The 18309-nt window shown below is 50.2% G+C and overlaps 1 protein-coding gene across 5 annotated transcripts in view; it reads right to left on the bottom strand.

The window, feature by feature from the left end:
• The window catches only part of BABAM2 (BRISC and BRCA1 A complex member 2), a 316793-nt gene that overhangs the window by 58554 nt on the left and 239930 nt on the right, over positions 1-18309 (bottom strand). For all 5 annotated transcript variants that reach the window (XM_068232739.1, XM_068232738.1, XM_068232737.1 and 2 more), the window contains 2 exons: positions 17392-17462; positions 15774-15856 (listed from right to left, as the gene is read on the bottom strand). In XM_068232739.1, coding sequence (XP_068088840.1) covers positions 15774-15856; positions 17392-17462 — 154 coding nt within the window. The remainder of the gene's footprint in view (positions 1-15773; positions 15857-17391; positions 17463-18309) is intronic.

The following is an 18309-nucleotide window of genomic DNA, read 5'->3' as shown; positions in this document are numbered from 1 at the left end:
GACAGGCAATTCCCTCAGTAATCAGGCAGCAGCTTGCACAGGAAGCATAAGTCTCACCAGTTAATGCAAGTACAGTACTGATAGTGTGCTCCTCTGCCCGCATTTGTGTGCAGCCTGGATGATACTGTAGCATTGCAGCCATGCACAAGCAAGTCACAGATGTCAGGCAAGTCCCTCAGTAATCAGGCAGCAGCTTGCACAGGATGCATAGGTCTCATTGGCAGGTGCTTTTGAGATAATCCATGCAGGCCCAGAGTAGTGTGCAGATAGTGAACAGGCTACATGTGGCTACCGGCCAGGCCCATGGGTCAACAACTGACACATGTGCCCGCCCACTTTCTACTATAGCCGGATACAGAATACCATAGAGGCAAAAAAACAGGTTTACTATAGCACAAGTTTTATTATATTCGGGTTTACTATATCAGGCGTTACTCCCATATACTTACAATGGTGCTTGGCCAGGACATTTAGTTTAGTTCACTATACCCGAATGTTTATTATATCAGAGTTTACTATAACAAGATTATACTGTATCCGAGAATCTGAGGTCTGGTTGGCAGTAGTTACAGGAGAGTTTCATGAGACTGGGAGAAGCACAGGAAAACAGGGAGATTATCACAGGGCTGTGGAGTCAGTACAAAAATCATCCGACTCTTCATTTTATGAAACCACCAACTCCAACTCCAGGTATCCAAAATTGCTCCGACTGCGACTCCTCGACTCCGAGTCCTTAGTCTAATTTTTACAAAGGCTATGGATTTGGTTCAAAAATCATCCGATTCCGACTCCTCAGTTTACTGAAACCACCGACTCCGACTCCACAACCCTAGATTACCAACAGTATAATAACATAGTGCAGTCCTCAAGTACTGAGGTCCACACACATGTTCGGAACAGCTCAAGTAAATTGATGAGACAGAATCAGGAAATCTGTGGTTTCTCAAGTAGAAGACATTTCTCCATTTCTCTGTCCATCATAAACATGGATATGGGTATGGCCCTTGAGGCCCTAAACAGTAATCCTGCCTTCCAGCGCTAAGGTTCCTGGTTTGGGTCTCAGTTAGGACACTATCTTCATGGTGTTTGTATGTAACCCCTTGTGAAGATTTCTTGGGACTGGTACTGTGCAGTCACTGCTATAGGGTGCTGGTACTGTGCAGCCACTGCTGTAGGGTGCTGGTACTGTGCAGACACTGCTTTAGGGTGCTGGTACTGTGCAGACACTGCTTTAGGGTGCTGGTACTGTGCAGACACTGCTGTAGGGTGCTGGTACTGTGCAGATACTGCTGTAGGGTGCTTGTACTGTGCAGATACTGCTGTAGGGTGCTGGGACTATGCAGACATGGCTGTAGGGTAATGAGATTGTGCAGACACTGCTGTAGGGTGCTGGTACTGTGCAGCCACTGCTGTAGGGTGCTGGTACTGTCTAGCCACTGCTGTAGGATGCTGGTACTGTGCAGACACTGCTGTAGGGTGCTGTTACTGTGCAGATACTGCTGTAGGGTGATGGGACTATGCAGACATGGCTGTAGGGTAATGAGACTGTGCAGACACTGCTGTAGGGTGCCGGTACTGTGCAGACACTGCTGTAGGGTGCCGGTACTGTGCAGACACTGCTGTAGGGTGCCGGTACTGTGCAGACACTGCTGTAGGGTGCCGGTACTGTGCAGACACTGCTGTAGGGTGATGGGACTGTACAGACACTGCTGTAGGGTGATATGACTGTGCAGACACTGCTGTAGGGTGATATGACTGTGCAGACACTGCTGTAAGGTAATGAGACTGTGCAGACACTGCTGTAGATGGTAAGGTGTGTGCAGCTTCACCTGCATACACCTCTGCAGAGTTCCGTGTCAGTGGTGCTCACAGTGCCAAAGGGGGCCTGGCGAATGGTGCCATGGGATCCCAGGCTGCTGGGTGCTGCCGCTGTGCCGCAGGGCACTCTGGGAGAACAGCGTACACACCCTTTGTTCTTCTTTTAGGAAAATTCTTGGAAAATACCTGAGAGCAGGTGGTAATTGCAGGAACACTGGCAGGCAGGTGAGGGGAGGGTACAGATTCCCTGACACACAGGGCTGTCCTGACACGCAGGCCTGGAGAGCACCATGAGCCCTGGCACGCCGGTAGCACATCGCCCATTATATTATATGTGTATTTGTGCCGCCGCTCTCCCTGCTTCCTCCCCAGTCCTCACACACTTCCAGCACCCGCTGTTTCCAGGGAAACCAAAACAAGGCCAAACACGAGCTCCCCGTCCCACAGACGCTGCAGCGGGCTGGGTGTGGGAATGGAAACATGTGGGTCATCCTGGAGACGTTTGCTGACACTCCGCAACATCTACAACAAGCGCCAACGCCAGCCACCGGCAAAGCCTGTCCAATTACGGGGCGGCAAGACATTAACTCCTTCAGGGCCGGGGCACACTGAACCTTTTGTATGTTCTACATAAAGAAGCTTTTATTTTCATTTATGTTTTTAAAAATCGGAAGAAGATCAACATTTCGGCCCCTTGCACGCTGCGTCGCACTGCAGTACTCTTCTTCATCGCTTCCCCGCTGCCTCAGGGGTCATGCAAGCCTATGGACACTTGCACAGTTCAAACGAAGCGGCACAGTGCGCCGGAAGTACCGAAACTGCTGCAAGGCCGACGCAAAGGCTGCAGCATGTTACTGCCTGATCCATGGCTACTGCACGCATTATTCTACAATGCAAGTCAATGGGCTTGATTCTCAAAGCGGTGCTAACCCAGTTAGCACGCCTAAAAACTTTTAGGCATGATAACTATAGAACTAACTAGGTTAGTACCGCTGTGTACACCTGATCGCGCGCAAAGTCCAGCGCGCAAAGTTTTGCACGTGCACAGTGCGGTGCTCGTGAAACGCTGCATAGAGGTGAATGGGCGCTTCGCGCAAAACTTTGCGTGCGGGACTTTGCGCGCGATCAGAATTTATCACAGGGCTTTTTTTTTACGCTTTTGTGAATCAAGCCCATTGGGTGATGCAGGCAGTGTGCACAACGGGAGCGCGGTGCGATGCGGCATGCATGCGCAGATCTACGGGAATCCCAGTGATGCACTTCTTGCCCAGCAGGCAGTGCATCACTAGCAGGGGGCAGGCCTAAGCATATGACCCTCTCGCCGCACTGTGGCGCGGGATCATATGAAGACTAATAAGCCCTGTACGTGTCAAGCTCAATTCCGGGCACGATCCAGTCATGCTTGGAGAAATAAAGATTCTGATATCTGCGGTGCACAAATCAAGTGTAAAACCAGCCATAGCAAAGTCACTGTAACCATGTATTGTTTAAAGAGACTCTGTAACAAAGAAAAGTTCCCCTGTGGGGTATTAACCTCGGGAGGGGACAGCCTCAGGGTCCCAATGAGGCTTTCCCCTCCACTGTAGCTGCAGGCAATCCAGCGCTGGCTCTCCTGAAGTCTCCCGCAATCCTCCCTCGACAAGCCTGACAAGTCTTGATATATTTACCTTCCCTGGTTCCAGCGGGGGCGCTGTTGCGGCTCTCAGCACGCAGATAGGCGGCAATAGCTGATCTCTGACGGGTCCGCTCTACTGCGCAGGCGCAGGAGACTTGCGCCTGCACAGTGGAGCGGCCTGACAGCAATCGCCTATTTCCGCCTATCTCCGAGCGGAGAGCCGATACTGCGCCTGCGCTGGAGCAGGGAAGGTAAATATTTACATCCCTGCTGTTCGGAGGGGCACAGCGAGACCGCAGTGGGACACGGGAGGACGAGGGAAGCCTCGATAGAATCTGGAGGCTACCCCCTACCAAGGTGAGTATCCCCCAGGGGAACTTTTTGTCGTTACAGGTTTTCTTTAACCTCCTTGGCGGTTAATTTTTTTTGCCTAATTGGCAAAAATCCTTTTCTTTTTAAATTTTTTTTTTGTTTCATGTAAAGCTACCAGAGTGGTAGCTACATGAAACACCACTAGAGGGCGCATGTGTCCCTCTAGTGCGATCGCCGCCGGCATCTATAGCAAACAGGGGAACGCGTATATAACGCGTTCCCCTGTTTGGCTTCTCCTGTCGCCATGGCGACGATCGGGATGACGTCATGGACGTCAGCCAACGTCCTGACGTCATGCGCACTCGATCCAGCCCATAGCGCTGCCCGGAACTCATTGGTCCGGGCAGCGCAGGGCTCTGGCGGGGGCCCTCTCTGGCGGGGGGGGGGGCCCTCTTTCGCCGCTGCTGTGCGCGCGGCTAGCAAAGTTCTGGCTGCGCGCACAGCACTTTACAGAATAAAAATCGCCCCACCAGGGGCTGAGATCTCCCCCTGCGCGGCATAGCCCGAGCTCAGCTCGGGCTTACCGCCAGGGAGGTTAAAGGGACTCTGAAGTGGAAATAAACTTATAAGATAATGATTTGTATGTGTAGTACAGCTAAGAAATAGAACATTAGAATCACAAATGGGAGTTTCATATTATTTCCAGTACAGGAAGAGTTAAGAAACTTCACTTGTTATCTATGCAAAAAAGCTTCTCTGAGCTCTCAGACTAATTTAGCCAGAGAGCAGTGCTATTTTCTAATGCAGTTATACATCAAAGAAACAGTGAAAGACGACTTCAGATAAGATTTTACTGCAGAGGAGTTCAAAGGGTCATTAGCTATGCTCTGCTTCATAGTTTAAATTACAGAGTGTAGTGTGTAAACTGCAAATATTAGAGAATGATGCAATGTTATAAAATAAAAAGCTATATAACTGAAAATAAAAATATGAGACTTTTTCCTTGCTACTAATGTTCTTTTATCTGTACTGCACATACAATTCATTACATCATAAGTTTTTTTTTTCACTTCAGTGTCACTTTAAAAGGTTTCTTTTTCTAAGAGCCATGCCTTTACTTTGTCTCTTAAGACACCGAATCCAGACTCATATCTATAATAAGGACACTTAAAGGGGTTCTGTGGAGTCCAGCAATAAACATAAACAGACACTTACCTGGGGCTTCTATCAGCCCCCTGTAGCTGTCATGTCCCGCGCCGTCCTCCTCCGATAACTTGTTCCTCGCCGCCAGTCCGGGTCTGATGACGCGTGTAACGCCTCTGCGGCCGCGCACACTCCTGGTCGCGTCTCTGGGAGCTCACTGCGCAGGCGCAGAACAAGAAAACCTCGCGACGGGACCGCACATTATTTGTCTTGTTAGACGAATAATTGCCTGGTGGCGGCGACGGGGAACAAGTGATCGGAGGAGGACGGCGCGGGACAGCTACAGGGGGCTGATAGAAGCCCCAGGTAAGTGTCTGTTTACGTTTATTGAATGACTCCACAGAAGTTTAAAGGATATCCGAAAATCCTAAAAAAATAATTTCCTATTTTGCGGCATAAACCTCCTGGGACGCTGTCTGCGTCCTCCCCCCCCCCCCCCCATTTTTATCTAACTCCAGGCTACATGGTCCAGGCTGGGTCTTGACCCTCCCTTGGGTCCGGAGCCTTGCCCCGAAAACAGAATTTCTCGACCTCTGCTATGCCTACGCAGTTGGCATGCCCTGGCTGTGCAGGTCACTAGCTCTCTGCCGCGTCCTTGCTCTCAGCAGTCTCCTGTAGCGTGAGCGCGCAGAAAAATCTCTATATCTAATACTTTTAGCCATAGACACTGAACACGCAAGCAGCAGATCAGCTGTTTCTGACATTATTCTCAGATCTGACAAGGTTAGCTGCATGCTTGTCTCTGGTGTGTTATTCAGACACTACTGTAGCCAAATAGATCCAGGCAACTACTGGTATTGCTTAAAAGGAAATAAATAAGCCTCCATATCACTCCCACCTTGAGTTCACTTTAAAGAGGGATTGTCAGCCACAAAATCAAATTCCATTTACCTGTTGCCCTGTGTTTAATATGCAGCTTGCAGCCTTACCCTGCATGGCAAGAAATCCAATCTAGTCAGAAAAGTTTCTGCTGTAATAAATCTTATCTCAGTCAGCTTGGCTCTATTTGTTCCATCTCAGATGAGAAGGAAGCTTGCCATCTCTCCTCCCACATTCCTGCTCCTCACTGATTGGCTGAGGGCAGTTCAGTGCTGCTGAAATACGACCTATGCCTGTGCACTCATGTGTTTACAAAGCAATCTAGCTATGACAGTGCAGTTTTTAGGAAACAAAAAAGTAAGGGAGGAAATGATGTCAGGATTGGCTTCAGTCAGAGGGAATCCAGATGGCAAATGCCAGGAACAGATTTCTCTTTATTTACGATATAAAATTCACTGAAATCAAATGGTGGACAATACATAACATATGTTATGTAAGTAGAACAAGTCGTTGTCTACTTATATACATGTTTTTTTTTCTAGGATAGTATGGCTGCCCCTGTTGCTTTAAAAGAGCACTGACTACCTGCCAATCAAATGAAAAGGTTATTTTACGTTTTTTGTCTTGCAGAGTATTTCCCCCAGGCACAGACTGTCTGCCGCTGAACTCTGACAGGAAAGAGCACACAGAGGCCATTTCTAATGACAAACCTTGTTCTAGACAACACTGCTTTATTGGGTGATCACTGCCAGATGACAGTCACTCACTGGCTTTGTGCCCTCTGTGTGACAGTGGCTCTGCCTGGCTCAGTGCCCTCTGTGTGTGACTGTGGTTCTGCCTGGCTCAGTGCACTCTGTGCATGACTATGGTTCTGCCTGGCTCAGTGCCCTCTGTGTATGACCCTGGTTCTGCCTGGCTCAGTGCTCTCTGTGTGTGACCCTGGTTCAGCCTGGCTCAGTGCCCTCTGTGTGTGACTCTGGTTCTGCCTGGCTCAGTGCCCTCTGTGTGTGACTCTGGTTCTGCCTGGCTCAGTGCCCTCTGTGTGTGACCTTGGTTCTGCCTGGCTCAGTGCCCTCTGTGTATGACCCTGGTTCTGCCTGGCTCAGTGCCCTCTGTGTGTGACTCTGGTTCTGCCTGGCTCAGTGCCCTCTGTGTATGACCCTGGTTCTTCCCTGGCTCAGTGCCCTCTGTGTGTGACCGTGGTTCTGTGTTGCTCAGTGCCCTCCGTGTGTGACACTGGTTCTGCCCGGCTCAGTGCCCTCTGTGTGTGACACTGGTTCTGCCTGGCTCAGCGCCCCTGTGTATGTCCGTGGTTATGCCTGGCTCAGTGCCCTCTGTGCATAACCATGGTTCTGCCTTGCTCAGTGCCCTCTGTGTGTGACTCTGGTTCTGCCTGGCTCAGTGCCCTCTGTGTATGACCATGGCTCTGCCTGGCTCAGTGCCCTCTGTGTATGACCGTGGCTCTGCCTGGCTCAGAGCCCTCCGTGTATGACCGTGGCTCTGCCTGGCTCAGTGCCCTCTGTATATGACCGTGGCTCTGCCTGGCTCAGCGCCCTCTGTGCGTGACTGTGTTATGCCTGGCTCAGCGCCCTTTGTGTATGTCCGTGTTATACCTGGCTATGCACCCGCAGTGTATGACCGTGGTTCTGCCTGGCTCAGCGCCCTCTGAGTGTGACCGTGGTTATGCATGGCTCAGTGCCCTCTGTGTATGACCGTGGTTCTGCCTGGCTCAGTGCCCTGTCTATGACTGTGGTTCTGCCTGGCTCAGTGCCCTTTGTATATCAATAAATAAGAGAGCAATGGTGCCTCATAAATTGGTTAATATACCCTACACAGTATAGGGTGGGGCCAACCTGGACATAGTGCCCTTTGTGTATGACCATGGTTCTGTCTTGCTCAGTGCCCTCTGTGTGTGACCGTGGTTCTGCCTGGCTCAGCGCCCTCTGTGTATGACCGTGGTTCTGCCTGGCTCAGTGCCCTCTGTGTGTGACCATGATTCTGCCCTGGCTCAGTGCCCTCTCTGTGTGACCGTAGTTATGCCTGGCTCAGTGCCCTCTGTGTATGACCATGGCTCTGCCTGGCTCAGTGCCCTCTGTGTGTGACCGTGGTTCTATTTGGCTCAGTGCCCTCTGTGTATGTCCGTGTTTTGCCTGGCTCAGTGCCCTCTGTGTATCACCGTGGTTATGCCTGGCTCAGTGCTCTCTGTGTGTGACACTGGTTCTGCCTGGCTCAGTGCTCTCTGTGTGTGACAATGGGTCTGCCTGGCTCAATGCCCTCTATATGTGACTGTGGTTCTGCCTGGCTCAGTGCACTCTGTGTATGTCGGTGGTTCTGCCTGGCTCAGTGCCCTCTGTGTGTGACCCTGGTTCTGCCTGGCTCAGTGCCCTCTGTGTGTGACCGTAGTTATGCCAGGCTTAGTGCCCTCTGTGTATGACCATGGCTCTGCCTGGCTCAGTACCCTCTGTGTGTGACCATGGTTCTACTTGGCTCAGTGCCCTTTGTGTATGTACGTGTTATGCCTGGCTCAGTGCCCTCTGTGTAAGACCGTGGTTATGCCTGGCTCAGCGCCCTCTGTGTGTGACCGTGGTTCTGCCTGGCTCATTGCCCTCTGTTTATGACCGTAGTTCTGCCTGGCTCAGTGCCCTCTGTATATGACCGTGGCTCTGCCTGGCTCAGTGCCCTCTGTTTATGACCGTGGTTATGCCTGGCTCAGTGCCCTCTGTGTGTGACCGTGGTTCTGCCTGGCTCAGTGCTCTCTGTGTGTGACACTGGTTCTGCCTGGCTCAGTGCTCTCTGTGTATGTCGGTGGTTATGCCTGGCTCAGTGCCCTCTGTTTGTGACCCTGGTTCTGCCTGGCTCAGTGCCCTCTATGTGTGAGCGTAGTTATGCCAGGCTCAGTGCCCTCTGTGTATGACCATGGCTCTGCCTGGCTCAGTGCCCTCTGTGTATGACTGTGGTTAGGCCTGGCTCAGTGCCTTCTGTGTGTGACCCTGGCTCTGCCTGGCTCAGTGCCCTCTGTGTGTGACCGTGGTTCTGCCTGGCTCAGTGCCCTCTCTGTATGACCGTGGTTCTGTCTGGCTCAGTGCCCTCTGTGTGTGACACTGGTTCTGCCTGGCTCAGTGCCCTCTGTGTGTGACACTGGTTCTGCCTGGCTCAGTGCCCTCTGTGTGTGACACTGGTTCTGCCTGGCTCATTGCCCTCTGTGTGTGACCGTGGTTCTGCCTGGCTCAGTGCCTTCTGTGTGTGACCGTGGTTCTGCCTGGCTCAGTGCCCTCTGTGTATGTTCGAGTTATGCCTGGCTCAGTGCCCTCTGTGTATGACCATGGTTCAGCCTGGCTCAGCGCCCTCTGTGTGTGACCGTGGCTCTGTCTGGCTCAGTGCCCTCTGTGTATGACCGTGGTTATGCCTGGCTCAGCACCCTCTGTGTATTACCGTAGTTATGCCTGGCTCAGTGCCCTCTGTGTGTGACCCTGGTTCTGCCTGGCTCAGTGCTCTCTGTGTATGACCGTGGCTCTGCCGGGCTCAGTACCCTCTGTGTATGACCATGGTTCTGCAGGGCTCAGAGCCATCTGTGTATGACTGTGGTTCTGCCTGGATCAGCGTCCTCTGTGTATGACTGTGGTTCTGCCTTGCTCAGCGCCCTCTGTGTATGAGCGTGGTTCTGCCCTTGGCTAAGTGCCCTTTGTGTGTGACCCTGGTTCTGCCTGGCTCAGAGCCCTCTGTGTGTTACCGAGGTTCTGCCCTGGCTCAGTGCCCTCTGTGTATGCCCATGGCTCTGCCTGGCTCAGTGCCCTCTGTGTATGACCGTGATTATACCTTGCTTAGTGCCCTCTGTGTATGACCATGGTTCTGCCTGGCTCAATGCCCTCTGTGTGTGACCCTGGTTCTGCCTGGCTCAGTGCCCTCTGTGGTAGAAAAACTGGACTCTCCGTAGAAGGCATTGCATCCTATCACAGGGACTTGCAGGAGACAGAGGCTGTTCCTATTGGCTCTCTGCTCCTGTCAATCATGGGGATATCCACATGGAAGGCATTCAAAGATGGTTTTCGACAGATAGGAGCTGCCGGTAATTAGAGAACATGTTCCTGGGCTTTACCGCATGCTCTGATCAGAGGCGTAGCTAGGGCTTTCAGCGCCCGGGGACAAAGACTATTAATGCGCTACCTAAGGTGAAGGCGTGCCAAAAAAGGGGCGTGACCATATAATAAATGTGGGCATGGTTATGGGTGGAGCCAAATGTACAGGAAGTTAGCAGGCTCACGCTCACCCACCCTCCCTCAGTATGTACCTTCCAGCATGTTCCAAGACAAATTCAGCAATCATGAGCCCCCCCCCCCATCAAGACATATTCAGCAATCATGAGGCCCCCAACATGACCAACTCAGCAATCATGAGGCCCCCAACAAGACAAATTCAGCAATCATGAGGCCCCCAACAAGACAAATTCAGCAATCATGAGGCCCCCAACAAGACAAATTCAGCAATCATGAGGCCCCCAACAAGACAAATTCAGCGATCTTGAGGCCCCCAACAAATCATTAGGCCCCCAACAAGACAAATTCAGCTATCTTGAGGCTCCCAACAAGACAAATTCAGCGATCTTGAGGCCCCCAACAAATCATGAGGCCCCCAACAAGACAAATTCAGTAACCATGAGGCCCCCAACAAGACAAATTCAGCAGTCATGAGGCACATAAATAGACAGCATTTCACATAAATAGGCAGATTGCCCCCTTAATATGGTAGACACCTCTCACCTGGCAGCAGTTCCCCAAACTACACTCAATCCGACAGCAGTGGTTCCCCAAAAATAGGTAGCCCCAGGTCTATAGGTGTCCCCAGAATAGGTGGCCAGCAGTATAGATGTCCCCAGAATAGGTGGCCAGCGGTATAGATGTCCCCAGAATAGGTGGCCAGCAGTATAGATGTCCCCAGAACAGGTAGCCAGGGGTAGAGATGTCCACAGAACAGGTAGCCAGGGGTATATGTGCCCAGTATATGTAGGCAGGGGGTATATGTCCCCAGTATATGTAGCCAGGGGTATATGTGCCCAGTATATGTAGCCAGGGGTATATGTGCCCAGTATATGTAGGCAGGGGTTATATGTCCCCAGTATATGTAGGCAGGGGGTATATGTCCCCAGTATATGTAGCCAGGGGTATATGTCCCCAGTATATGTAGTCAGGGGGTATATGTGCCCAATATATGTAGTCAGGGGGTATATGTGCCCAGTATATGTAGTCAGGGGGTATATGCGCCCAGTATATGTAGTCAGGGGGTATATATGCGCCCAGTATATGTAGTCAGGGGGTATATGCGCCCAGTATATGTAGTCAGGGGGTATATGTGCCCAGTATATGTAGTCAGGGGGTATATGCGCCCAGTATATGTAGTCAGGGGTATATGCGCCCAATATATGTAGTCAGGGGGTATATGCGCCCAGTATATGTAGTCAGGGGGTATATATATGCGCCCAGTATATGTAGTCAGGGGGTATATGTGCCCAGTATATGTAGTCAGGGGGTATATGCACCCAGTATATGTAGTCAAGGGGTATATGCGCCCAGTATATGTAGTCAGGGGGTATATGCACCCAGTATATGTAGTCAGGGGGTATATGCGCCCAGTATATGTAGTCAGGGGGTATATGTGCCCAGTATATGTAGTCAGGGGGTATATGTGCCCAGTATATGTAGTCAGGGGTATATGCGCCCAGTATATGTAGTCAGGGGGTATATGCGCTCAGTATATGTAGTCAGTGGTATATATGCGCCCAGTATATGTAGTCAGTGGGTATATGTGCCCAGTATATGTAGTCAGGGGGTATATGTGCCCAGTATATGTAGTCAGGGGGTATATGCGCCCAGTATATGTAGTCAGGGGGTATATATGCGCCCAGTATATGTAGTCAGGGGGTATATGTGCCCAGTATATGTAGTCAGGGGGTATATGTCCCCAGAATATGTAGTCAGGTGTCCCCCAGCATGAAGGGAGCAGCGCAGAGGAGGGAGAGCTGTGAGCAGCGGTGGAGAAGGGGGGCCATCTCCCCCCTCCTTCTCTCACCTTAGGGGGCTCTCCCTCGCTCACTCTCCCCTCCACAACTAATGTCCGGGTGGCTGGCAGCGGCGGGCGGGACTTACCTGCGTCTCGTCGCAGCGCCGGATGGATTTGCCGCTACTCTGGTCTAGTCCAGACCAGAGCAGCGGCTGTAGGACCCAAACTTCCGGCGCTGAAGCGAGACGGAGGTAAGTCCCGCCCGCTGCGCCAGCCACCCGGACATTAGTTGTGGAAGGGACAGCGAGGAAGGGAGAGCCCCCTAAGGTGAGGTAAGGGGCGGGAGATGGCCCCCCTTCTCCACCGCTGCTCACAGCTCTCCCTCTTCTCTGCGCTGCTCCCCTCCCCAAAAAAAACCCAAACCCCTGCAGCTCAGCTGGGCGCCCTCTGGGACCTAGCGCCCGGGGGCACCTGTCCTACCCCGACCCCCCTAGCTCCGCGTCTGGCTCTGATCTTCCTGAATCGAAATTTACTGACGTGTTGAGGTGTTTACCACACAAAACTTTAATTCACCTAACTGCTCTGTAATTTTAGCTTGCCATGCTGTAACAGCTTTGATGAATTGACATTTTACTAAATGCTCCGTAAACTCAGCTGTTTTCGGCATTACCGAATGCGGTAATGCTTGATGAATTGACACCAAAGCCTGCTCAAGTCAAGTATTTGTCTGTCGCTTGCAGCTAACGGAACATAAGTCATTCACTCGGGTGTATTCACCTCTGTGCACTCACCGCAGTGATGTGCAGTGTACGACCGGCTTCAGGAGAAAGGCACTAAGGTGTTGACATTTCATAATACAGTATAATCTCGCTATAGTAAACTCTGATTTAGTAAACATTTGGGTATAGTAAACTAGGCGTCCAGGTCTCTACCAAGCCCCATTTTAAGTATATGGGAGTAAAGCCTGGTATCGTAAACCTTGGATATAATAGCACTTCAGTCATTGTAAGCCTGGTTTTTTGCCCTTGCGGCATTCTGTATCCAGCTATAGCGGAAAGTGGTCTCTATAGAGCTCTATGGCACCCAGGACTGAACACACTTCTCTCAAGGCTCTTTTAATGACCTGAGGAAGCGGCATTGGCCGTGAGACGCGTTGTCAAGTGTTTACAATAATAAAAAGTTAAGAAGTTTTTACCTCTACTTCGACTTTGAATGTTTCTACTCTACGGTAGGAGAACCATTATCTTTCCACCTTATAGCTTATGTAAAATGTAAGTCAGCTTTTGGCATCACAGGCACCTCTTACCCTCAACCAACTAGCCGGTGAGATCTATGCTTCCTGTGTAAACAGCTGCCTGACTACTGAGGGAATTGGCTGTCATCTGTGACTTGCTTGTGCATGGCTGCAACACTACAGTATCATCCAGGCTGCACAGAAATGTGGACAGAAGAGTGCACTATAGGTACAGTACCTGCATTAACTGCTGAGAACTATTCTTCCTGTGCAAGCTGTTGCATGATTATTGCATGCAAATCCCTGCATATTGAGCACTGAGCATTTTGATCTAGACGCTGTCTGTGCTCGCTTGCTGAAGCATTGAAAAGAAAAAATGACTCCCAATTATTGACTAAATTAGGATCAAGTACTACTGTTGTACTGTTGTAATCAGGGCTGTGGAGTCGGTCCAAAAATCCACCGACTCCGACTCCTCAGTTTAGGATTCCACCGACTCCGACTCCTCTAATTTGCATATTACAATTTTGTTGATTAAAAGTATGTAACATGAAATTCGTCTCTTAACTGCCAACGCTTAGGAATTTTACAAGACAACTGAAGTGAGAAGGATATGTAGACTACTATATTTATTCCCTTTAGACTAAAACTAGTCCTTGGTAAGAGTACTTGTAAAAGGTACAGACCGGAACAAAGAACATCTATCAGGCCCTAGGCAATGTAAGTGTGGGTACATGTAAGAGTGATGTGCAGGTGCTCTGCAGGGGAATGAGGAGATTCTTCCTCTATTACACATTCTTCATGCACAATCTGAACAAGGTTTATGGGTGACAGACAACACCTCTGTGTTCAATGTGCACAGCATTCTCAGTGGATTCCCTGCAGCTCTGTGGGGAGTGCATATGTAGAGTATAGTACTACTGTGTAACAAAGTAAACCTGAGACAGATGAAATTAAAGTTTTATACATACCTGGGGCTTCCTCCAGCCGCCTTCAGGATAATCAGTCCCTCGTTGTCCTCCTCCACCACCTGGATCTTCTGCTATGAGTCCAGGTACTTGAGCCAGTCGGGCGTAGTGCGCACACACTCCGCTGCCAGGAGCATACTACACCTGTGCAGCACTATTGCGCAGGTGCAGAATGTTCCTGGCTGTGGGAGCGGCATGCAGCCGGACAGCGCTGACTGGCTGAATAACCAGGACTCATAGCAGAAAATCCGGGTGGTGGAGGACAGCGAGGGACTGATTAGCCTGAAGGGGGCTGGAGGAAGCCCCAGGTATGTATAAAACTTTACTTTTCATCCGTCTCAGGTACCCTTTAATTTGTAGTCACCAAACCAAATTTTAACAACATATCAAATTATTTGATTTCATCAGCAAAGAGAGTGCGTACATTTGCATAAATCAGCATCAGTGCAGAATTATTTCCATGTCATTGACCATCTCTCTTAGTGACACAGCTACACATCAGGCTTTATTCTTACAGCATAGATGTTATTTAGTATATATAAGAGATTCCTGTGTACACATCATTTATACAGTCACAATCAGATATGTATATCTGACCTTAAAAATACGGGGACTGCTTTATTGAAGCAGCACAAGTAACTAATTTTGATTGGTTTATTTCATTTTTGTGGACTAAGCACAGCTATTACTGTATATATACTGTATATATACATTATTTTTAATGACTATTATCTGAGAAATAGAACATTTTATCATATTTTCTATTTTAATTACAGTTACAAATTCATTAGGAGTCGGTGCATTTTTTCCCGACTCCGACTCCAGGCACCCAAAATTGCCCGACTCCACGACTCTGACTCCACAGCCCTGGTTGTAATTGCTCTACTGTTCACCTGATCTGGATGTAAATACTCTCAAATTAAAGCTGACAGTCTACAGTTAAAGCACATCATGTTTGTTTCATTTCAAATCAATTGTGGTTGTGCTTAGAGCCAAAAATGTTAGAACTGTGTCAATGTCCCATTTATGTACCTAACTGTATGTGCTTGAGTATTTCCCCCAAGCATGCTATACATAAAAGCTGATACGGCGAACCAAAACCAATCAAGGACAGCCAGAGTGGCAATGGTGCAAGAAGGGGAAGGGAAGCAGTGTGTTTATGTTCACCACTATTCAAAAGCATCTATAGAAGTAATTACTACAAGCACAGGACCGATAAAGGGCTAATACTATGGTTGAGAGTGGGCCCCATGGGGCCCCTCTAGCCCAAGGGCCCCGATGAAGTGGCTACCTCTGTACCCCCTATTGCTACGCCACTGCTTGGAGTTGGGGTTCTACAGTATAAGCATGGGGAAAGCAGCATTGAAGAATGAATAGCAAGGGACCCTGGTATCAGTTGTTTTCCCATTGCTGTACATGTTCTGGCACAACTATAGGTAGGGTCATTCACATATGTATGCATTTATAATACACAAGATGTATATCTCTCTGTGTGTTGTGTATCCACGGTTATAGGTGAGTCTGTGCAGTATCACGCAAGGTGCTGGCGTTATATAAAATAATAACAATAAAGTTGTGTAACAGTTTGGCGTGGTATAAATAATAAATATGTACATGTTCCTCTATAAAGTTGTGTCGCGTTGCTCCCGGCGGCCGGATTGTTTTGCACATTTGGCATTTATTACCGGCCATGAAACCTTCATTTTTCTGAGACGTTCTGATTGGAACGCTGATAACGCTGTCACATTGAGTTACGCGTTTTCATGATGGGGCTGGAGATGAAAGGCTCTGCCCGGGGCCATCTACTTACTGTGAACCAAGAAACAGAAGTCTTTCCATGTCAGCAGCAGAGTGAGCTTGGTGAAACCCTCAGCGTCGTACTCCACCACTCCACTGCGGAGAGAAGAGAGGGGAGAGAGCAGACATCAGGGGGTTGCAAGAGATAATCTGTCTGGAGAGAGAGACTGGCTGTGTGATGCAGAGAAGGGGCATTGATAATTGGTTGTTTCTGGGATCTGTGTGGACTGGCAGAGAGGTCCAGCTGACACAAGGGGACATTGATGGTCAGCGGTTCCCGGGAACTGTGAGAACTAACAAAGAGGTCCAGCTGACACAGAGGGAGAGTGATGGTCAGTGGTTCCCAGGCTCTGTGTGGACTGGCAGAGAGGTCCAGCTGACACAGAGGGGGTAGAGTGATGGTAAGCGGTTCCCAGGCACTGTGTGGACTGGCAGAGAGGTCCAGCTGACACAGAGGTGGTAGAGTGATGGTAAGCGGTTCCCAGGCTCTGTGTGGACTGGCAGAGAGGTCCAGATGACACAGAGGGGGTAGAGTGATGGTAAGCGGTTCCCAGGCTCTGTGTGGACTGGCAGAGAGGTCCAGCTGACACAGAGGGGGTAGAGTGATGGTAAGCGGTTCCCAGGCTCTGTGTGGACTGGCAGAGAGGTCCAGCTGACACAGAGGTGGTAGAGTGATGGTAAGCGGTTGCCAGGCTCTGTGTGGACTGGCAGAGAGGTCCAGCTGACACAGAGGGGGTAGAGTGATGGTCAGCGGTTCCCAGGCTCTGTGTGGACTGGCAGAGAGGTCCAGCGGACACAGAGGGGGTAGAGTGATGGTCAGCGGTTCCCAGACACTGTGTGGACTGGCAGAGAGGTCCAGCTGAAACAGAGGGGGTAGAGTGATGGTAAGCGGTTCCCAGGCACTGTGTGGACTGGCAGAGAGGTCCAGCTGACACAGAGGGTATAGTGTGATGGTAAGCGTTTGCCAGGCTCTGTGTGGACTGGCAGAGAGGTCCAGCTGACACAGAGGAGGTAGAGTGATGGTCAGCGGTTCCCAGGCTCTGTGTGGACTGGCAGAGAGGTCCAGCTGACACAGAGGAGGTAGAGTGATGGTCAGCGGTTCCCATGCTCTGTGTGGACTGGCAGAGAGGTCCAGCTGACACATAGGTGGTAGAGTGATGGTCAGCGGTTCCCAGGCTCTGTGTGGACTGGCAGAGAGGTCCAGCTGACACAGAGGGGACAGTGATGGTAAGCACTTCCTGGCAGAGAGGTCCAGCTGACACAGAGGGGGTAGAGTGATGGTCAGCGGTTCCCAGGCTCTGGGTGGACTGGCAGAGAGGTCCAGCTGACACAGAGGCGGTAGAGTGATGGTCAGCGGTTCCCAGGTACTGTGTGGACTGGCAGAGAGGTCCAGCTGACACAGAGGGGGTAGAGTGATGGTTAGCGGTTGCCAGGCTCTGTGTGGACTGGCAGAGAGGTCCAGCTGACACAGAGGCAGTAGAGTGATGGTCAGCGGTTCCCAGGCTCTGTGTTGACTGAAGAGAGAGGAGACAGAGGTGGTCCCTGAGACCCATGCATAGCTAACATACGTTTCCTGATATATGGTGAGGCAGACAACAAGACAATAGTCCAGAAGGAGATAAGTGACTCACGTTCCAAAGTGGCTGAGAAAGGCTGCAATATATTCCCGTCTTTTGTGGTAGCCTTGAATGACGTACTGAACCTGTAACCCAAACAGAGCGAAACAGAGTCAGTACAGAACAAAATATTCCCTGTTACCCCAGAGCATTCTGTTATTTACTATGTGACACATACACAACTCAGAGTTACAGATTACCCAGCAAGCTCATGGTGAACCAGGACTCCTAGGAGTGTATAAGTGGCTAAAAAGGACAAAAAACGCCCTGCAAAACTGCTCTGCAAAAACTAAAATTTGCCTCCTTATATTTGTGATTATTCAGGGTGGAGTATATGTTGTCTCCCACAATGCACCACTGCTGAATATGACAGCCAACCCTTTGTTGTTCCTGAAAGCTAAGCAGACCCCAAGAACCGCAGGAATGTAATGATGTGTCGGCTTCACCATGAGCTTGCTGGGCAATTTGTAACTCCGTGCATTTCAAGTCATATTCCCAGTGGTGTAGCTAAGGAGCTGTGGGCCCCGATACGAGTTTTACAATGGGGCCCCCTCACGTGCTCTATACATAACAATTGATACCGCGCACCAAAACCTGCCAAGTACAGCCACAGTGTCAGAGGTGCAAGAAGGGGATGGGGAACAGCTTGTTAGTGACCACTACTATTAAAAGCATCCATAGCAGTGATTATTATGAGCACATGACCAATAGAGAGCTATTTTTTTTTTTTTAAGCTTTCTTGGCTCCTGTTGCATGCAACAGGAGTCCCAGGTAAGCAAGGCTATTAGCCCCATGCACGGAAAAAGCGTGAGTGCCCTAAAGCACCCCCACAAAACGTGCATGAGTAGCCACGGGCCCCACAATACAGCAGGGCCCTTCCGGTTGTTCCCCGAAGGGAATCTTCCCCCTTTGCCTTCGGCTCAGGGGGTGGCA

This window comes from Hyperolius riggenbachi, chromosome 4 (assembly GCF_040937935.1).
Source record: "Hyperolius riggenbachi isolate aHypRig1 chromosome 4, aHypRig1.pri, whole genome shotgun sequence".
Lineage (NCBI taxonomy): Eukaryota > Metazoa > Chordata > Amphibia > Anura > Hyperoliidae > Hyperolius > Hyperolius riggenbachi.
This window is presented reverse-complemented; position numbering and strand designations above follow the sequence as displayed.